This window comes from Octopus bimaculoides, chromosome 1 (assembly GCF_001194135.2).
Source record: "Octopus bimaculoides isolate UCB-OBI-ISO-001 chromosome 1, ASM119413v2, whole genome shotgun sequence".
NCBI lineage: Eukaryota > Metazoa > Mollusca > Cephalopoda > Octopoda > Octopodidae > Octopus > Octopus bimaculoides.
In genome coordinates this window covers 173853195-173871524 of record NC_068981.1, presented here as the reverse complement: position 1 = coordinate 173871524, position 18330 = coordinate 173853195, and the positions used below count along the sequence as shown (strand labels likewise).

The window sequence follows — 18330 nt, the reverse complement described above, 5'->3', positions numbered from 1 at the left end:
TGAGGACTGGTGAAACCAGATGGCTACACCAGGCTCCAATCTGATTTGGCAGAGTTTCTACAGCTGGATGCCCTTCCTAACGCCAACCACTCCGAGAGTGTAGTGGGTGCTTTTATGTGCCACCAGCACGAAGGCCAGTCAGGCGGTACTGGCAACGGCCACGCTCGAAATGGTGTATTTTACGTGCCACCTGCACAAGAGCCAGTCCAGCGGCACTGGCAACGATCTCGCTCAAAAGTCCTTACACATGCCACGGGCACAAGTGCCAGAAAGGCGACGCTGGGCACAGGTGCCATCACGATATTGTTGACTTTTTCAGAGTTGATGTCAAGCATGAAAATACAGTTTATTTCCGTAAAGAAAAAAAATTCCTTTTGATTATGAGTTAATATGCAAGGAAATTAATTCAACAGCTGTTACTTTACGTTCCTATCTTACATTTATATATATTTTAGTTTGTTTTTACTGTCAATTTTTTTTTTCAGTATGATTATTATGGTGAATAGAGGCTGGATACCTATGAAAAAGAAATCTCCTGCAACCAGACCAAAAGGGCAGGTAATGTGTAAATTTAGTGAAATTTTCAATGATTATTGGAAAAGTCAATACAAAATTCCTTGTTAAAAAATAGGAGTTGTTAAATATCAAGATAGGAGACACTTTGACACAGCTGTTTTGGTCCTACCTATTTGGCATTAGTGATTCAAAACTGACTTATTTGACTTCAGACATTTTGTACCCAGAACCATTTGGCACTGGGAAAATTTTGCTTTTCTTCTAGTTGACAACTATTTTACAATCACAACTACTAAACTTCATTTAACTTTCTGCTTCACTTTATGTACATAGGCGCAGGAGTGGCTGTGTGGTAAGTAGCTTGTTTACCAACCACATGGTTCTGGGTTCAGTTCCACTGCCTGGCACCTACTATATCCTCAGGCCGACCAAAGCCTTGTGAGTGGATTTGGTAGACGGAAACTGAAAGAAGCCCATCGTATATATGTATATATATATATGTATGTATGTGTGTTTGTGTGTCTGTGTCCCCCCACCATCGCTTGACAACCGATGCTGGTGTGTTTACGTCCCCGTAACTTAGCGGTTTGGTAAAAAGAGACCGATAGAATAAGTACTAGACTTTCAAAGAATAAGTCCTGGGGTCGATTTGCTCGACTAAAGGCGGTGCTCCAGCATGGCCGCAGTCAAATGACTGAAACAAGTAAAGAGTACATAATGGTTGGTGAAATATAGATGAAATGTAGAAAAGGGTGAATTTCTCACACGGAATTCCTGTACATCTTGGACAAAGTAGAACTGAGAAGGGATTGAGATTTTGTCACTGTGAGCAGAAAAATCAGAGAGAAACATCAAGATGTATGGTGTGACCCCCTCTTTTTACAAACACCTCTCTCTCTCCATTTCGTGTATGTGAGGAGAAGGGAGGTGTTTATGTTAATTGGGTTGAATAGAATTAAATTGTAATGTCTCTCTATCTCCCACTCTCTGTCAGTGTATGTATATTTATGCATGTGGGTGTGAGCTTGTGTTTGTCTCCAGTGCCAAAAATAGCCACCACCAAAACAGGTTCAATGTCCAGTCAATCATGCCAAATTGTCAGCATCCAAACAATTGCACCCAGTCGTCTCATTCCATAAATATCAAGGGAGTTTAACCCTTTAGCATTTAAATCAACCATATCCAGGCAATATTTTCTTGCTGTTTTATGTTGAAACTGGCCAGATCTGGTCTCTCATACCTACCCTACAATGTCATTCTGAAAATAAATAATCACATCATTGAAATCTCAAAGCTATGACATAATGCGTAATTAATTCAAAAGAATGTTAATAAGCATGACATTTGACAGTAATCTGAATACTAAAAGGTTAAAATAAACTGTTATCTTGCTTTTATAACTGATGAATGTGAGGGTTATATGGAATTAGGTATTCTGTTGAGTGGAAAGGATAAAACTGATGTATTGATTGCTTCTTGGATCAAATAGTTGAGTCTTTTTTTAAATATTCTGATAGTTTGTCTGATATTTCAAACAAGATTTTCAAAAGACAAACTTAATGATAACAAGCAATCTTAATATTTCCATCTAATTTGTTCTGTTATGTCATTTTTTAAACTATAAATCACCTTGTTGTTGTTCAAGCCTGCATTTAAATTTTACTGTTGGTAAAAGCAAAACTGAATAAATATCTAAATGTCTAAGACAAGCTAATAAGATTATAATTTTTCAGATGATTAGCCTGATCTTAGTGATTAAAAATATATTATCATGTACTTTAAGTTTTGATCATTAATCTTTCAATGTGTCTTATTTCTGAATGTGTACATAAATACCAGTACTAGGAAGTTTTATTTTTAGAAATAAGGGTAATACCACTTGCTCTTATTCACTAGTCCGTGATGCATGTACAATTAAAGTTACAATTTTAGTGTATTTAAATTAATCATTGAGAAAAGGTTGCCACATTGAGCTGATGTTAATGCTGGGCTTATTGATTGGGTTACCAGCAAGTGTTATATGTACAGCTTTAAAAAATTTTCCACCATTGTTCCCTCTAACTTTTTGCTGTGTGTGTGTGTGTGTGTATAGAAATTTGTTGGTGCGAATTTTGGGGGTTTTTTTGTGAAGTATGTGCTCATTCATACAAATAGCCATTATTTCAATATCATATTGATCACCTAAGCAAATGCACTTTATCTTAAAGATTTTATTATGAAATTACATGATGAATTCTTTCAATTAAAAAATACATTTTTCATCTTGAAAACCCTGGGTGCCCATATTCTTTCTCTTTGTGCACCAGTTGTAAAATTTGTGCATGTGCACACAGCATACATGGAAAATTGGTTTCTATTTTGGTTCTGTATCAGTTATAAAATTTTTATTTCATAGCAATATAAAATTATTTCCTCACTTGTTATCCAATCATTGCTGAATTGTTTATTCGTTATTTTCATAACACATTAATGAATGTTGACCTGAGCTTAAACAACTACCTCATTTCTTGTTTAATGTTACATGACATTATCTTGTAATAAAATTAATTCATTTCAGATCGAAGATGAGGTAGAAATAGTTGGTGTAGTACGTCGCACTGACCCTGTAAGTAAAACTTGTTTGTATGTTGAAATATGTCATAATATATATAAAACTGGGGATGGATGTGTGTGTGTGTGTGTAAACCTGTAAAACTTATGAAGTTTGCAACTGATTTTCTCGAGACTGGGGACATACATTACTTATGTTCCAGAGATGGTTTTAGATACTGGAAATTCTGCCCCTGGGGGCAGAAAACCCTCTTTCCTGGGTAAACAATACAAATGATCATGTAACTTGGTAGCTTCATTGGTTAAAGGGACATTACTCTTGATGACATACTAATGTTAATTTCTCTACCTCTTTATAGATATAAAACTGAGGATGTGTGTGTGTAAACCCACAGAACTTCTGAAGTTTGCAACTGATTTTCTCCAAACTGGGAACACATTACTTGTGTTCCAGAGATGGTTTTAGACTCCTAAAATTTTTCACATAATGAGTAATGGGGCCCCTGGGAGCAGAAGACCCCCTTTCCTGGGGTACATATGACTGCCCACATGGTCCACGCATTGCTTCTGTTAAAACTGGAAAAAACAGCTACTGAAATTATATAAGTAGTTTGTATTAAATGGATGAACCGATGTAGACTTCAAACTGTCTGGTCTAAGTGGTAGCAATAACGTTCCACTGGCACGAGTGCCAATCAGGTGGTACTATCATCGGCCACGTCACCGATTTTGATTTCATTTGCCTCAATAGATCTTCACAAGCAAAGTTTATTGTCCAATGAATGAGAGGTATTCATAAATGGGCTGGTTACACCCACTGGCATAGACTAGTTGTGTTTAATAAAAAATAACTTATTTACCTAAGATTTAACATCATTTACTTCAAAATAGTCACCTTGCCCCAGGCAGTACTTGTAAAGGGGCACTACTTTTGGATCTGCTGTAGGCAATGTGTGATTTTTGTGGCATCCGGGGGCAGCAAACTGAAAGGCTACCCCAGGCGGCACACCTCTAGCTATGTTAGTGTTTGAGATCCATGCTAGAAAGCAATAATTATTTTTTAATTAGGTTTAAAATCTAAGATACATGACAAGCAGTGGTTTTTGTAATTTTCATTGCACTCCGTGAATAACAGTATAATTAGTTATCGGTTTCCAAAGGGATTGATTACTGGTTCTTGATGGTAAAAATGATAAGGAATTGTCTGTGTTATTAGGGTATTGAAAATATTAAATTCCAAATTTTGGCACAAGGCCAGCAATTTCAGGGTAGGAGGCTCATGAATTATCTCGGCCCTGGCGGAATTTGAACTCAGAATACAAAGACAGATAAAATGCTGCTAAGCATTTCGCTTGCCATGCTAACAATTCTGCCAGCTTGCTGAAGGAATTTTTGTTTGCAAGCACCAGTTTATTGGTTTACTTAAAGATATACACATATATGGCTTCTATATAGTTCCTGCCTATTGAATCTCAATTACAAGACATTGACCAACCCATGGCTTTTGGTAGAAGACACTGTTCTAGGGTACTGTGCAATGGAATTGAATCTAGAAGCATATGATTGCAAAGAAAACTTTTTAACCATAATCATGATTGTACATATTAACCGCATAATAATGTCTGTCTGCCCTTTCCCTGAAGATTAAAAACTAGGTTGACTTATATTATTTTTCTCTTTTTTTTATGTTCTTGTAGCCAAGAATGATGACCCCAAGTAATGATCCTAAAACACATGGTTACTGGATGTTACGTGATATAGAGTCTATGGCAGAGGCTTGCGGAAGCTCACCAGTCTTCATTGATGCAGATATTCGTAAGTATTTTCATGATGGTAACAATTATCAGAAGAGTGTTCAACTCTTTAGCATCTAAACTGGTTATATCCAGCCCAAATATTCTACCTGTTTTGCATTCAAACTGGTCAGATCCAACCTCTCACACCTACCCTACAATGTCTTTCTAAAGATAAGCAATCTCATCATTGAAATCTTGAAGCTACAAGATAATGCATGATTACTTGAAAACAATGAATAAATAAGCATTACATTTGACAGAGTAATCTGAATGCTAAAGGGTTAAAAGAAAAATGCTTTGATACCCATGAAAAATGGTAAATTATGATTTAACAATCCATCAATGTTATCAGGTAGACCACCACAATCATCTTTTGTTAACATCTGAAAATTAAAAGACGATATAATTCTAAGGTCTAAGATACACGGCAAGCAGTAGTACTTCTATTTTTTATTGCACTTTGTGAATAACGGTATAATTGCTTATAGGCTTCCAAAGAGATTGATTACTGGTTCTTATAGGTTGAGTGACCACACAGGCTATTTGTTGACTCAGTAGATTATAGATTATTCCTGTAAACAAAAGCAACAATGTCTTCTTTTTCTTTCATTTTTCCAACTTTATTTCATGTAATTACATTACAATGTTGGTAAAAATTCTGGTTATTAATACGCTTATCATTCATTCACACATTGTAATTAATTACCATTTCATTTGAAATATGCCTTTTCATTATTTTTGCCAACAGACAGCACAGTGCCTGGTGGCCCACTTGGTGGACAAACAAAAGTTACTCTCAGAAATGAACACCTGACTTACATATTTACATGGTGAGTTTGAGTATTGACATGATCCACTTCCGTTAAACATATGGGACAGTAAATTTGTTATTTTTCTTATAGTTTATATTACAAAAAGAAGGAAATCTAATGTCAAGTTAGTGTGTTTGTGGTATTAAGGTTAGAAATTTACAGCACTGGTTGTGTTGTTATGAAGATGGCTGTAAGAAATGCTTGTTGTCATTGTCATCATGTATTGTATGCCTGCAGTGCATAGATGGCACTATAAACAAAAGTCTTCTGGATTAAGCACAAGTCCTCCAGCTGCATTGCCACTCTTGTCCAACCAGCTTATGATATTGTCCATCCATTGCGTTCTTTGCCTGCCTCTTGATCTACTACCCTCTACTCTTCCTTCCTTGGTAATGTTTTCCAGAATTCCTTGTTCAAATATGACTATAATAGATGAGCTTTTGTTTTTTCACAATGTTCAGTTGTCATCTTTTACCTAGTTGTTGTTACACCCATTCATTTGTACGATGATCCTTGTAAGAGACTTGTAACATTCTCCTATGAAATGTTCTAGTATGGATTTGTAATCAAAGTAACTACACCAGATACAATAGACTATACACACTGCTACCACTGCGCTGATTTTTGCACTGAAAAACAAAACGATATATGTATGTGTGTGTGTGGGAGGAAAGATGGTTGCTTCCCAATCACATGGTGTGGTTTGGGGGTTCAGCCCCACTGTGTGACACCTTGTGCAAGTGTCTTTTACTATAGCCCCAGAACAACCAAAACCTTGAGTGAATTTGGGAGATGGAAACTGAAAGAAGCCCATCTATATGTGTGTTACTGATTCTTTGCCTTGACATGCATGGTGGTTGTAAGCAAATGTCATCGTCATGCAAGTAATGCACTTCCTTTCTAATCTTCCATAAAAGCATATCTGGAAATATCACCTTACTTGGAAACAGGTGAGGGTTGGTGACAGGAAAGACATCCAGCCATAGAAAATCCACCACAACAAATTCCATTTAATTCATGTGATCAGGGAAAAGTCAAGGTTAAAATGATGCCAATATATATTGTGTGTGTAAATGTGTAAATGGAAACAAAACCTAGAATTGAGAAGCCTCAAAGTAAACTTAGCAAAGTGTAGGGTATTAGTAAGCAGAAAGGACCCTTTTACCTTCAAGGAAATGGCCCTGCTTGATATGGAGAAAAGGAGTCGGGGGTAATTCCATACAGATACCGAACTGTTGGTACAGTTGGATCCCAGTTAGAAAGTGTGACAGATACATAGGGACAATAAACATTAAGAGCACACAGGAAATAGATTCTTTCAAATGCTTGGAAGGACTCCTATGAATCGTTAATAGCTTTCATTATCTAGGTAACCTAATTAGCAATGGAAGGTACCCTAGAAGTATAATAGCTTGAGTAATAAGGAACTGGAGAAAGTTCAGGGAGCTAGTACTTCTGTTGATAACAAAAACTTTCTGTCAGAGAGAAAAACAAAATGCTTGTGTACAAACTGTGATGCTTTATGATTTCTTACATAGCAATGATCTGCTGAAACACACACACATACACATATATATTTAAACTAGTTGTAGCAACTCTACAGACACTCTAATAACTGGCTGGCTGGCCAAGACAGAAATTAAAATTAGGATAGATTATCTCCTAAAAGCAACTTTTGATGCAGTATCTTAGATATTGAAAAGTACTGGAGATCAAAAGGAAAGCAAAACAAAACACATAGGGGTTTATAGTTATTTCTGATAATGTAAACCTAAAGACAACAGCCTCCTGAATATTATCATACAAAAATGAGAATGATGATGATATAATTTTAATGCATGTTAAGTGTTTGCATTTAAAAATTGTTTACTAATATATTTTTTTTTGCCCACAGGTACACATTAAGTGCTATAACTGCATGGATGTGGTACCGTATGTTTCGCCGACCCCCACCTCCTCAGCGCCCTGCTGATATAGTAATTAATTCAAGAAAATTTTCATAGTGTTTGAATAAATTATATTTATGTATTCATAAATTTTCTCTTTTTTTTTTCCCCTCAAATTTGTTAAGAACTTGGTACAAGACTGTGCACTATCAAGTCATATCAGCAAATATATTAAAACATTTTATTACCAGGCTTAGATAAGTATTGAGATAAATTTGTGTGAATTAAAACCTTCAAGGCAGTACCCCAGCATGGTTGTACTCCAATGACCAAAACAAGTAAAAGGTAAAAACTTATTACATTACTCAAATCAAGTGCACTTCTTTCACATTGCTTAAAGCCTTAGGAAAGGTACATATATTTCAGTTTAAAATTTCTCATACAAGAAATCTTTATTAAAAATCTAAATAGAACAGATCACTAGAGAAATTTTTTCACATCTAGTTTGGTGTCTCCTGTTTGTGGGATCAAATGTTTTTAGCGTTAACTTTGTATTTAATTCTTACAAGAGTTGATAAAATAATTACCAGCAGTAAGTTAGCAGCAATTTATTGGTTTTACTCTACTCTTATTAGAAAACAATTGTACTTATGAATTAGTTTAACTAGGAAGCCAGCTATTTGTCAAACATATTTCTGTCAAATGGTTAATGTTAAGAAAGCCTATCATTTTAACATCTAGGTTCTATGCTGGCATGAGTTGGACAATTTAACAGAATCTGATGGGCCCAAAAATTGCATCGCACTTTAATATCTGCTTTAGCATGGATACTATGACTGGATGCCATTCCTAATGCCAACCACTTTATATTGTGTGTGTGAGTGTTGAGTGCCTTTTTTTTCATGGAACCAGCACTAGTGAAGTTGTTGTGTAGCCTGCAAGGCTACAATCCTTTTCAATTGAGTAGAGCTACAATTGTGTTATGCTATGGACTGAGGAGTCAAAAGAGAGAAACAGAGCCAGGACAGAACAGGCTTCTTGCTATTCATCACTTTTTCACTCCTATCCTCTTTAGTGCTGGTGCCATGATATAATGCACCCAATTCACCCTGTGAATAGGTTGTAAAGGACATCCCCCCACTCTAAAAAAAAACTTAAAAGTTCTTTGACCCATCTAGGAAAACAGCAGTAACCCATCTAATCCATGCCAGCATGGAAGTGGATGCAAAAGGATGATGATAATTACAGGCACAGGTATGCGCTGTGTGGGTGCAAAATTTTGTTTTGAGTTCAGTGTGTGACACCAAGAGCAAGTGTCTTCTACAACAGCCTTGAGTTGACCAATGCCTTGTGAGTGAAATATGGACAAAAATTGTATGGAAACCCATTGTGTGTGTGTGTACAGATGCACATTTGTATCCATGTCATCATATTATCACTTTTGAAGCAAAAATTATGATGTTTGTTTACATCTTCTGTAAGCAATATGTTCTCACTGCTTGGTAGTTTCAACATGTGAAAACCAGTGGAATAAAGACAATTGTAGAACAAGGATTCTGACAAGAAGAGCATCCATTCATAGAAAATTGTTTCAATAATTATTGTCCACTTTGTGCCAGTGTGGAAAAATTGAACATCAGAACAAAAGAAAGAAACCATGAATAAAATATGATGTCTTAATTTCTAGATATGAACTTTTGAATAGCTCAGCTAGTATATGTTTCACTGTAAACATTTCTATGAGAGATAAAGTAAGAGACAAAAAGATTTTTGAAATGCAAAAAAGAGAACAACAATGTGAAAAGGGTTTGGCATATTTACCTCAATTTAATGAACATTTGCATTGCTCAATATTAACAATTCAGTTCAACTATTTTTAGAGCAAATACTACTTGGAGGTTTAATTTTTTTTTTTTATACAAGTGAAAAGAACTTTTTTATTTTAGCATTTTTCTTTTACAATGTCTTGAATTTTTAAATATGAAGATAAAGGGAAAGAAAATGAGAAACAGTGAAGAGTCAACCATCAGTGAAATCCCTTGTCTTCACATTTTTTCTTGAATAAAGGGATGAGTAAGAGCCTGGTTTATACTGATACGTTTACTGGGATCAAGCATCAATATTTTTTCTAATAAGTCCTTTAGTTGAGTTACTTTACGTAACTGATCTTCTGGTAACCGTTGGTATCCCACAAGCTCCTGAAGAAGATCCTTACTTGGACTGATGCTGCTATGCACTGTTATTTTTTCCTGAAACAAAATGTATGAAGCATGTAAGATCTTTAAGTAATTACAAAATATTCTGAGAAAATCATAAATTTAACATACAATTCTATATTTAAGAGATGAGAAATTATGTACATTATTTACATTTGACGGATATTTGTCTTCATCTTGTTTGTTGTTAACACAACATTTCGGCTGATATACCCTCCAGCCTTCATCAGGTGTCTTGGGGAAATTTCGAACCTGGGTTCTCATTCCTAAGGTAGTTTTCGATATTATTATTATTCAGGTCACTGCCTGGAATCGAACTTGGAATCTTGGGGTTAGTAGCCCGCGCTCTTAACCACTACACCATATGCCCGTGGGCATATAATAATAATAACATCAAAAAATACCTTAGGAATGAGAACCTAGGTTTGAAATTTCCCCAAGACACCTGATGAAGGCTGGAGGGTATATCAGCCGAAACATTGTGTTAACAACAAACAAGATGAGGACAAATATCCATCAAATGTAAATTAATGTATATAAACTTAACATTTTGGTGATTGCAATTTTCAGATAATTCGTTTGATTTCAAAAACAAGTTTTAATACTAGTTGCAACAATTCCTGTTACAGACAAACAGGTTCTTTAGCTGTATTTGTTTTCACTTAATCTGTTTACATATTTTCTGTTGAAAACTTATCTAGATTGTAAAAAAAATAAATTTATATTCTTAAAAGGACTTGATTCAATATTTTAAAGAAAAAAAAAAAAGAAAAATTTCACACTGATGTGATAATTGGAATCAATTGTCTGACACGACCCTACAATTAGCACTATTAATTCCAGAGAAAGAGGTTTCTATCATCTAAAATGGATGAAGTTCTTACAGGATATAACCACAATATTTCATCAGCTTTTATTTCATTATTTAGTTCAGTGGTTCTCAACCCTTTTTTGCCTATGGACCCCTTTGATTCCTATTTTACTCTACTGGATCTGCATACCCATTCAATGTTTAACAAAATCCTATGATATTTATATAATTAAATATTATTAGGAATTGTATAAAAAATTGTGAAAGTATTTTTGTGTATTGTAGAAAATAAGCCAATTTATTGCACTTAAATTTTAACAGCAAAATTTTATAAGAACCACTGATTTAGTCAGAGGAAAGGGACATGACACTCATGACTTTTGTAGGATCTCCTAGATTGGTGAAAATTGATGCAGTTGAAAGATCATCTTAAATTTCAGTAAATTGGTATTTAAATCAAAAATATTAACAGCAATAGAATCCAAGAGACTGAAGTTTTGGAGAAAATGTTAAATGTGAGGCTTTTGTTGAGGATGACAAGAAGTAGTAATGCAATACATCAGGTGGACTTAGTAAATCTTAGTGGATCAACCTGATCCATTTTGGGATGCAGCCGAGAATGTTTGTATGAAGCAGTAACAGTGCTTCAATTACAGTTAGAAGAAGAACACAGAGTTACATTTAAAATAATTTTACCAGAGGCTATTTGCATGTTTTTCTGGTTCTCAACTAATTCAGCAAACTATAGCTCTCAAACAAAGCCATCTCAGATTAACTTAGTATGCGCTGAATTTTATAGAGCTAACCTAAAGAATATTTTTAGTTAGATTTTCAATAAAAGCTCAAAAGTTAGCCCAAAATAAAATAGTACTTACCCTATGAGTTACTTTGTCAACTTCATGATACAAGAAATTGTAATTTATATCAAAATGTTGATCTTTAAACATTCCTTTGCGTACCATACGGTTAGGCATTTTCCCTTTTACATCCATCATAAATTTCAGCATTTCATTATTTGATTGTCCAGGAAATAAAATTTTTCCCGTATACAGTTCAAAGATAGTGCAACCAACAGACCACATGTCTATAGCATGTTCATAGCCCATGCCAATAACTGAAAAATCAGAAACACATTTATAAAATTTTTTTAAATATACACACACACACTTACATATATCAGAAACACATAAATAAATAAATAATATATATTTTCATTATCATTAAATGTCTGTTTTCCATGCTGGCATGGGTTGGACAGGTTTGTATGGTTGGATGCCCTTCCTAATGCCAACCACTTTACATAGGTGCTTTTTATGTGGCATCAACATGGTGCCAGCAAAAGTGCTTTTTACATGGCACTGGCATGAATGCCTTTGAAGTGGTGCTGGCCTGAGTGCTTTTTATGCGGTGCCAGCATGAGTTGGTGTTAGGAAGGGCATCCAGCTGTAGAAACATTGCCAGATTGGATTGGAGCCTGGTGCAGCCTTCTGGCTTGCCAGACATCAGTCAAACCATCCAACCCATGCCAGCATGGAAAACGAACGTTAAATGACAATGATGATGATAATATATATATATGCACAAACACAATGACAAACCAAGATATACTGAATTGAAGTTATCTTGTGCAGAATATCTACTGAAGCAAGCAGAGTTATTTTTGGACTGTGTATGAAGTTGAGGCCTTGGTATATTTTTGTTACTTTTCATGTTCTTTATCATACTGCAATTATAATTACTGTTACAAGGCTTATGCATTTTGCTGGGTGAGAGTTGAGTCAATCAAACAGACACCAGTACTTGACTGGTGCTTTAATTTATCAAACTTTGCAACAATGAAAAAACATTCCCTGCTGGATTTGAACTCAGAATATAACTAAATTCCACAAAGCATTTTGTTCATTGCTCTACTGAATCTGTCATTCAAAATGTCTCACATTAGTACAAAGGCAATTTTTATAGAGTGAGGTTGAGCATGCTTGGTGGGTATTTTAGTGAACCTGGATGAATTGGAAACAAAATTTTTGTCAGAATGTAGAAGAAAAAAAACTAGGTGCTATAATTGCAAATATGCTGCTTTATATTAATGATAATATACATTTTCACAAGCATACACTCTTTAAGAAAACAGTAACTGCACACTATAAAAGTTTCTTAATCATCCTCATTATCATCATATTTTAAGCTTTCCTATTATTGATATGAAAATGGGTATTAGATAAGTCAAAATTATCGCATTTTATATATTATTTATTTATTTCATAATAATTATTTCATAACTGCTTGTAATAGTTGAGAATTTGTAAGGACTTCAATATATTTTCTGACAGAAAAACCTAACACTATAATCAAGTTTATGTGTACACACAACACTTTTACATTGTGTTGAATAAGTTTCTCAACAGATTTGTTTTGCATGGAAGACTACAAAAGAACAACCTGACCCATATAAAAGTGGTACTTGTTTGCAATCGTCATGTGATGTCAAGACAAGGGTACATACAAACACACACGATAAGCTTCTTCCAGTTTCCATCTACCAAATCCAACCACAATCACAAGACTTTGTTCAACCTGAAGCTATAGTAGAAGACACTTGCTCAAGATGCCACATAGCAGGACAGAACCTAAGACCAAATGGTAGGAGGCAAACTTCTTAACTGCAAGGCTACACCTGTGCCTGCTTTACATCTGATTACAACATCTTCACTATCAAGAGATTACAAAGTAAAGAAACAGAAATGGGTTGATGAACAGGCAGTTTCCCATTTTCACTCGGAACACTCTCGGTTGCCATAGTTAGTCAACTGTTTAATCATAAATAAATGGAAAATGAAGAAATAAAACAATCCAATATCAATTACTCATTTTAATACATACCAATTTCAGGAGCTCTGTAAAATCGACTAACTAAATAAGGTGTAATATCATTTTCTGATACATGGGAAGCTGAACCAAAATCACATAACTTTAAAACTAATTTAGTTTCATTCACCTAGAAAAAAAAAAAGATTAATGCATTAACAAAATTATACATCATTATCATTATTGTTGAAATGTTTCTTTTTTTCATATAAATGTGAGTGGGATCAAAAAAAAAAAAAAGAGGTAAAAACTCCATTCGGTCATGAATGACCATAGGATTGCACATAGAAAGTTCTCCTCCAAGCACAAGTCCAGGCAAGGTTGTTTATGGAAGACCAGCAGTTGCCCATGCATACCAGCCTCCTCTCTCCATGCCACTGTTATCCAAGGGGAAAGGCAAAGGCTGATACAGCTTAGCACCAGTGACACTGCAAGGACTGCTATAAAGCTTATTTCCAACAAGTTTAATCTTTTAATGTGACTTCAATGAAGATAGTAGATCCAGTATGATGAATACAAGTGAAACACCAAATACAAATATTCAGAAGAGCTACATGGCCATATTTATTTAGTAGGACATGATTTAATGTGGATACAGGATAATTATTGGTATTACTGTAATTCATTGTACTTTCCTTTTATTCATTTATCATCTAGGGTTCTGATATATTGATCTGAACAAAATTTAATAATATATACTGTATATACCAGCATATAAAACGATTACGTGTACAAGATGATCCCCAGGAATTCCAATTTAAAAAGTAGGTTTTGAGCTATACTTGTTTTTTAGACTACACCAAGTTTTCATGGAAAATAGCTTGAGTGCTGAAAGGTACAAGCTTCATAGATAAAGGGGTTGGGTGAGCTGTAACTGCCCCAGTGGCCCCTGAAGCCTCTGCTTTTCTTGTGCTTCAATAGCATCTTAACTATGTTTCAATCAGTAAACTTTGTATACAACAATTTTGCTGTCTTGGTTACTTAAAATTTATCCAGTTCTTCTCAAAAAGTGGCCAGATATTGTATATTACCTACTATAATACACATCAAATGTACCTGACTGGTGTAAACACTACTGTAGTGACGTCACTTAGGTGTCAATTTTACACAGGGTATATAAGACGACCCCTAGTTTTGGGGTGATTTTTTTTAAAGTTTAAATTCTTTTCTGTATGCCAGTATATAAAGTAATTTGTTTTAATTTTTGCTTTTTTGGAGGAGTTTTTTTCCCTGAGAAAATTATTCTACTTCTGTTCTAAGAAATGTATAATTACACATGACTATAGTGTATAACTACACTCTCGGAGTGATTGGCATTAGGAAGGGCATCCAGCTGTAGAAACTCTGCCAGATCAGATTGGAGCCTGGTGCAACCATCTGGTTCACCAGTCCTCAGTCAAATCGTCCAACCCATGCTAGCATGGAAAGCGAACATTAAATGATGATGATGACTGTTGTAAAGATAAAACAAAAGATACATAAATTATACTCACAAGAATGTTATCTGGTTTGATGTCAGCATGTAATATGCTGCACCTCTTGAGAAGCTTGAGAGCTAGAAATAGTTGTTGGGAATATGACCTGACAGCTTTAATATGTAAACCAATGTCTTTGCCGTATTTCTTCAATACTTCTCTTAAATTCATGCTAAGTAAAATAAGATGGTTGATAAAAAAAATCTATTAAAATACATATTGAATGGGATATAACAAATTTATATAAAATAAGTTATATGAGAAAAAAAAGTTATTAATAAGAAAATATACAATAAATGTGGATGGAAAATTGAAAATTACAACAATTGTGGTTGCATAAACTATATCAGCAAACCTATCCATACAGAATGTGTAAAGAATTCATCAACTAATAGAAAAACTTCACATGGCATATTTCTTTCTTTTCTTGTAATAATAGCTTACAATTTAAATGAGTTTTAGTTGAACAATTCAACCCCAGGACTTAATTTTTAAGCCTAGTACTTATTCTATCAGTCTCTTTTGCCAAACCTCTAAGTTATGGGGACATAAATACACCAACACCAGTTGTTAGGTGGTGATGGAGAGACAAACACAGACAAAAAGACACACACATAGATATACATACGACAGGCTTCTTTCAGTTTCTGCCTACTAAATCCACTCACAAGGATTTTATCAGCCCAAGACTATAGTAAAAGACACTTGCCCAAGGTGCCACACAGTGGATCTGAACCCAAAACTATGTAGTTGGGAAGCAAGCTTCTTACCACACTGCCATGGACATTTTAATGACATAATATTAACCATAGTTCACCTGCCACAGCTAATATAGACATTTCTGCTGATGGAAAAATGATACTTTTTTTTAGATAAAATTCATTACTTTAGACCACCAGCCAATCTCTCTCCAACTACTCTTATTAAACCAAAAAACTTTCACTGTCATTAAAAACAAATATTTCCATCCTGATACACAATGGATGTGACTGTAACACAACAGTTTACTATATACCTTAATATTACATCATCTAACTTGTAATTATTATTAGTTTACTCCAGGCAGTTTGTCCCAAGTCATTTTTGTCTATCAAGTTTATTTTCCATGGTCATTGCCAGTGCCACTGGACTGACTCCTGTGCAGGTGGCACGTAGAAAACACCTTTTTGAGCATGGCTGTTGCCAGTACCGTGTGACTGGCCCTCGTGCCGGTGTCATGTAAAAGCACCCACTACACTCTTGGAGTGGTTGGCGTTAGGAAGGGCATCCAGCTGTAGAAACACTGCCAGATCAGATTGGAGCCTGGTGCAGCCTTCTGGCTTGCCAGTCCTCAATCAAATCGTCCAACCTATGCCAGCATGGAAAGCGGATGTTAAACGATGATGATGATGATGAATTCCTGTCAGTTTTTCATTCATCATCACTAATTTGCTTATTGTGCATATATATAGCATTTATCAATACTGTAGCTGTCCTAACTTAAGAGTTTTCTCATAAATTAACACAAAGCATTCGATGGAACATATTCCTCTTCCAACTCATTCTTCAACAACCATTCACTGTATAATTTCACACAGTTACACATCTCATATAATATAAGAGATTTGAAAACTGGAGTTACTACTTACTTCAAAGACTCAAATACCATACACAAATGGTTCTTATGGAAGAAATGCCGATGCAAACGCAAACAGTGAAACTTATCATCAGGATCAGCATCATTCAATTTACGAAGGAACTCAAGTTCTTTCAAACCTGTTTTATGCCTGGAAACAATGAATTATCAAATTAAAGATGGCTGTAGAGCATTAAAATAACAATTTACATACGAACAAATCAAATATATCATTAACAACCCCATTAAAAAAATTTTTTTCTTTACTTTCCACATAAATGCTTTCTAGACATACAACACATCTCTCAACTCTCTTTGCATCATCTGAAATTTAGTTATTTCTTATTTTGACTGAGATTGCAGTCATAAAATTGAAATTGTACAATCAATTTGACAGAGTAATCTGAATGCTAAATTCAGATTACTGTCAAATGAAATTCTTGGCTATTCATATTGTTTTGAATTAATTATGCATTATTTTGTAGCTTTGAGATTTCAGTAATGTGACTGTTTGGTTTTAGAATGATATTATAGGTAGATGTGAGAGGTTGGAGCTGGTCAATTTGAACATGAAACAGATAATATTTGAGCCACATATGGCAAACTTAAATGCTAAAGGGTTAAGCCAAAGACAAATATTGTACCAAGCATACTTAATTCAGTTTGCAAGTACCTAAAATGTAACACTGAACAACAAGTATATTTTTTCTTCAAAATTTTGAACATAAAATTAATTCGAAATTTCATTAAGATCAGAAATGTTGACTCACATTTAATATAGTGTATCATTTATTTTTATTGCATACCTACAGCAACACAAGACTGTTTATCTTTCAATACACTTCTCATCTTTGTCTAGAATTCAAATTTATATTTACATATTCAAATGATTAAACCCCTTACAAGAGTTTACTACATTCCTAAATATTCAATTTTCATCAGTTACATAACATCTTCATGTAGTTACATACTGAAAAAACAGCTACTTTGACAAGATACAAAAAGAATAAGAGTTGTTATTTGAAATTATATAAAAAACAAATCTGAATCTCAATTATCAAAGAATTTTATGAATCATCTCCTTTAGACTTGTTCCATATACATTACATATAGAAAAATAGAGATATATAACATAATTATACTATTGCTATGATTATTTTTATTTCAGTCCAGAGAGTTAATTTTCTTCTTGTTCTAAGAGTTTTTACATGTTTAAGTAGCTTTTAAATAGAAATACAAAAGAATCAATCACTTTTAAATTATTATGATCCATCACTCTGTTTAGCATCACTTCCTGGCTGGTAGAATGCACTCTGTTGAAAGTATTTAGACCAGGTCTTCTGTGAGAGAAGAACTCAATATCTTATGGGCTACTTCCTACTACAGTAAACCATAAGCTGTGATGTCTCTTCCCTTAACCTCACCAGCTTCAGATATACTACAAAACATCACGGACACCGATATAAAAAAAAGAAAATTTCTGGAAGAGACCTGTCCTATGATGTTTTCAGTTAAAAAAGAATGTTTACTATCTTTTACTCATTTACTCTTTTACTTGTTTCAGTCATTTGACTGTGGCCATGCTGGAGCGCCACCTTTAGTCGATCAAATTGAACCCAGGACTTATTCTTTGTAAGCCTAGTACTTATTCTTTCGGTCTCTTTTGCCAAACTGCTAAGTTACGGGGATGTAAACACACCAGCATCGGTTGTCAAGCAATGTTGGGGGGACAAACACAGACACACAAACATATACGCACATACACACACACACACACACACACACACA

At 34.6% G+C, this 18330-nt stretch overlaps 2 protein-coding genes across 2 annotated transcripts in view; one reads left to right on the top strand and one right to left on the bottom strand.

Moving 5' to 3' along the window:
- The window catches only part of LOC106867658 (surfeit locus protein 1), an 18224-nt gene extending 10514 nt beyond the window's left edge, over nt 1-7710 (top strand). The window contains exons 5-9 of the mRNA XM_014912591.2: nt 486-558; nt 3074-3121; nt 4764-4881; nt 5611-5692; nt 7569-7710. Coding sequence (XP_014768077.1) covers nt 486-558; nt 3074-3121; nt 4764-4881; nt 5611-5692; nt 7569-7677 — 430 coding nt within the window. The 3' untranslated portion in view covers nt 7678-7710. The remainder of the gene's footprint in view (nt 1-485; nt 559-3073; nt 3122-4763; nt 4882-5610; nt 5693-7568) is intronic.
- Nucleotides 7711-9362: 1652 nt separating this feature from the next.
- Nucleotides 9363-18330, bottom strand: part of LOC106867656 (serine/threonine-protein kinase PRP4 homolog) — a 35765-nt gene continuing 26797 nt past the window's right edge. The window contains exons 10-14 of the mRNA XM_014912587.2: nt 16556-16693; nt 14946-15099; nt 13468-13582; nt 11463-11701; nt 9363-9809 (exon numbers count right to left, since the gene is read on the bottom strand). Coding sequence (XP_014768073.1) covers nt 9606-9809; nt 11463-11701; nt 13468-13582; nt 14946-15099; nt 16556-16693 — 850 coding nt within the window. The 3' untranslated portion in view covers nt 9363-9605. The remainder of the gene's footprint in view (nt 9810-11462; nt 11702-13467; nt 13583-14945; nt 15100-16555; nt 16694-18330) is intronic.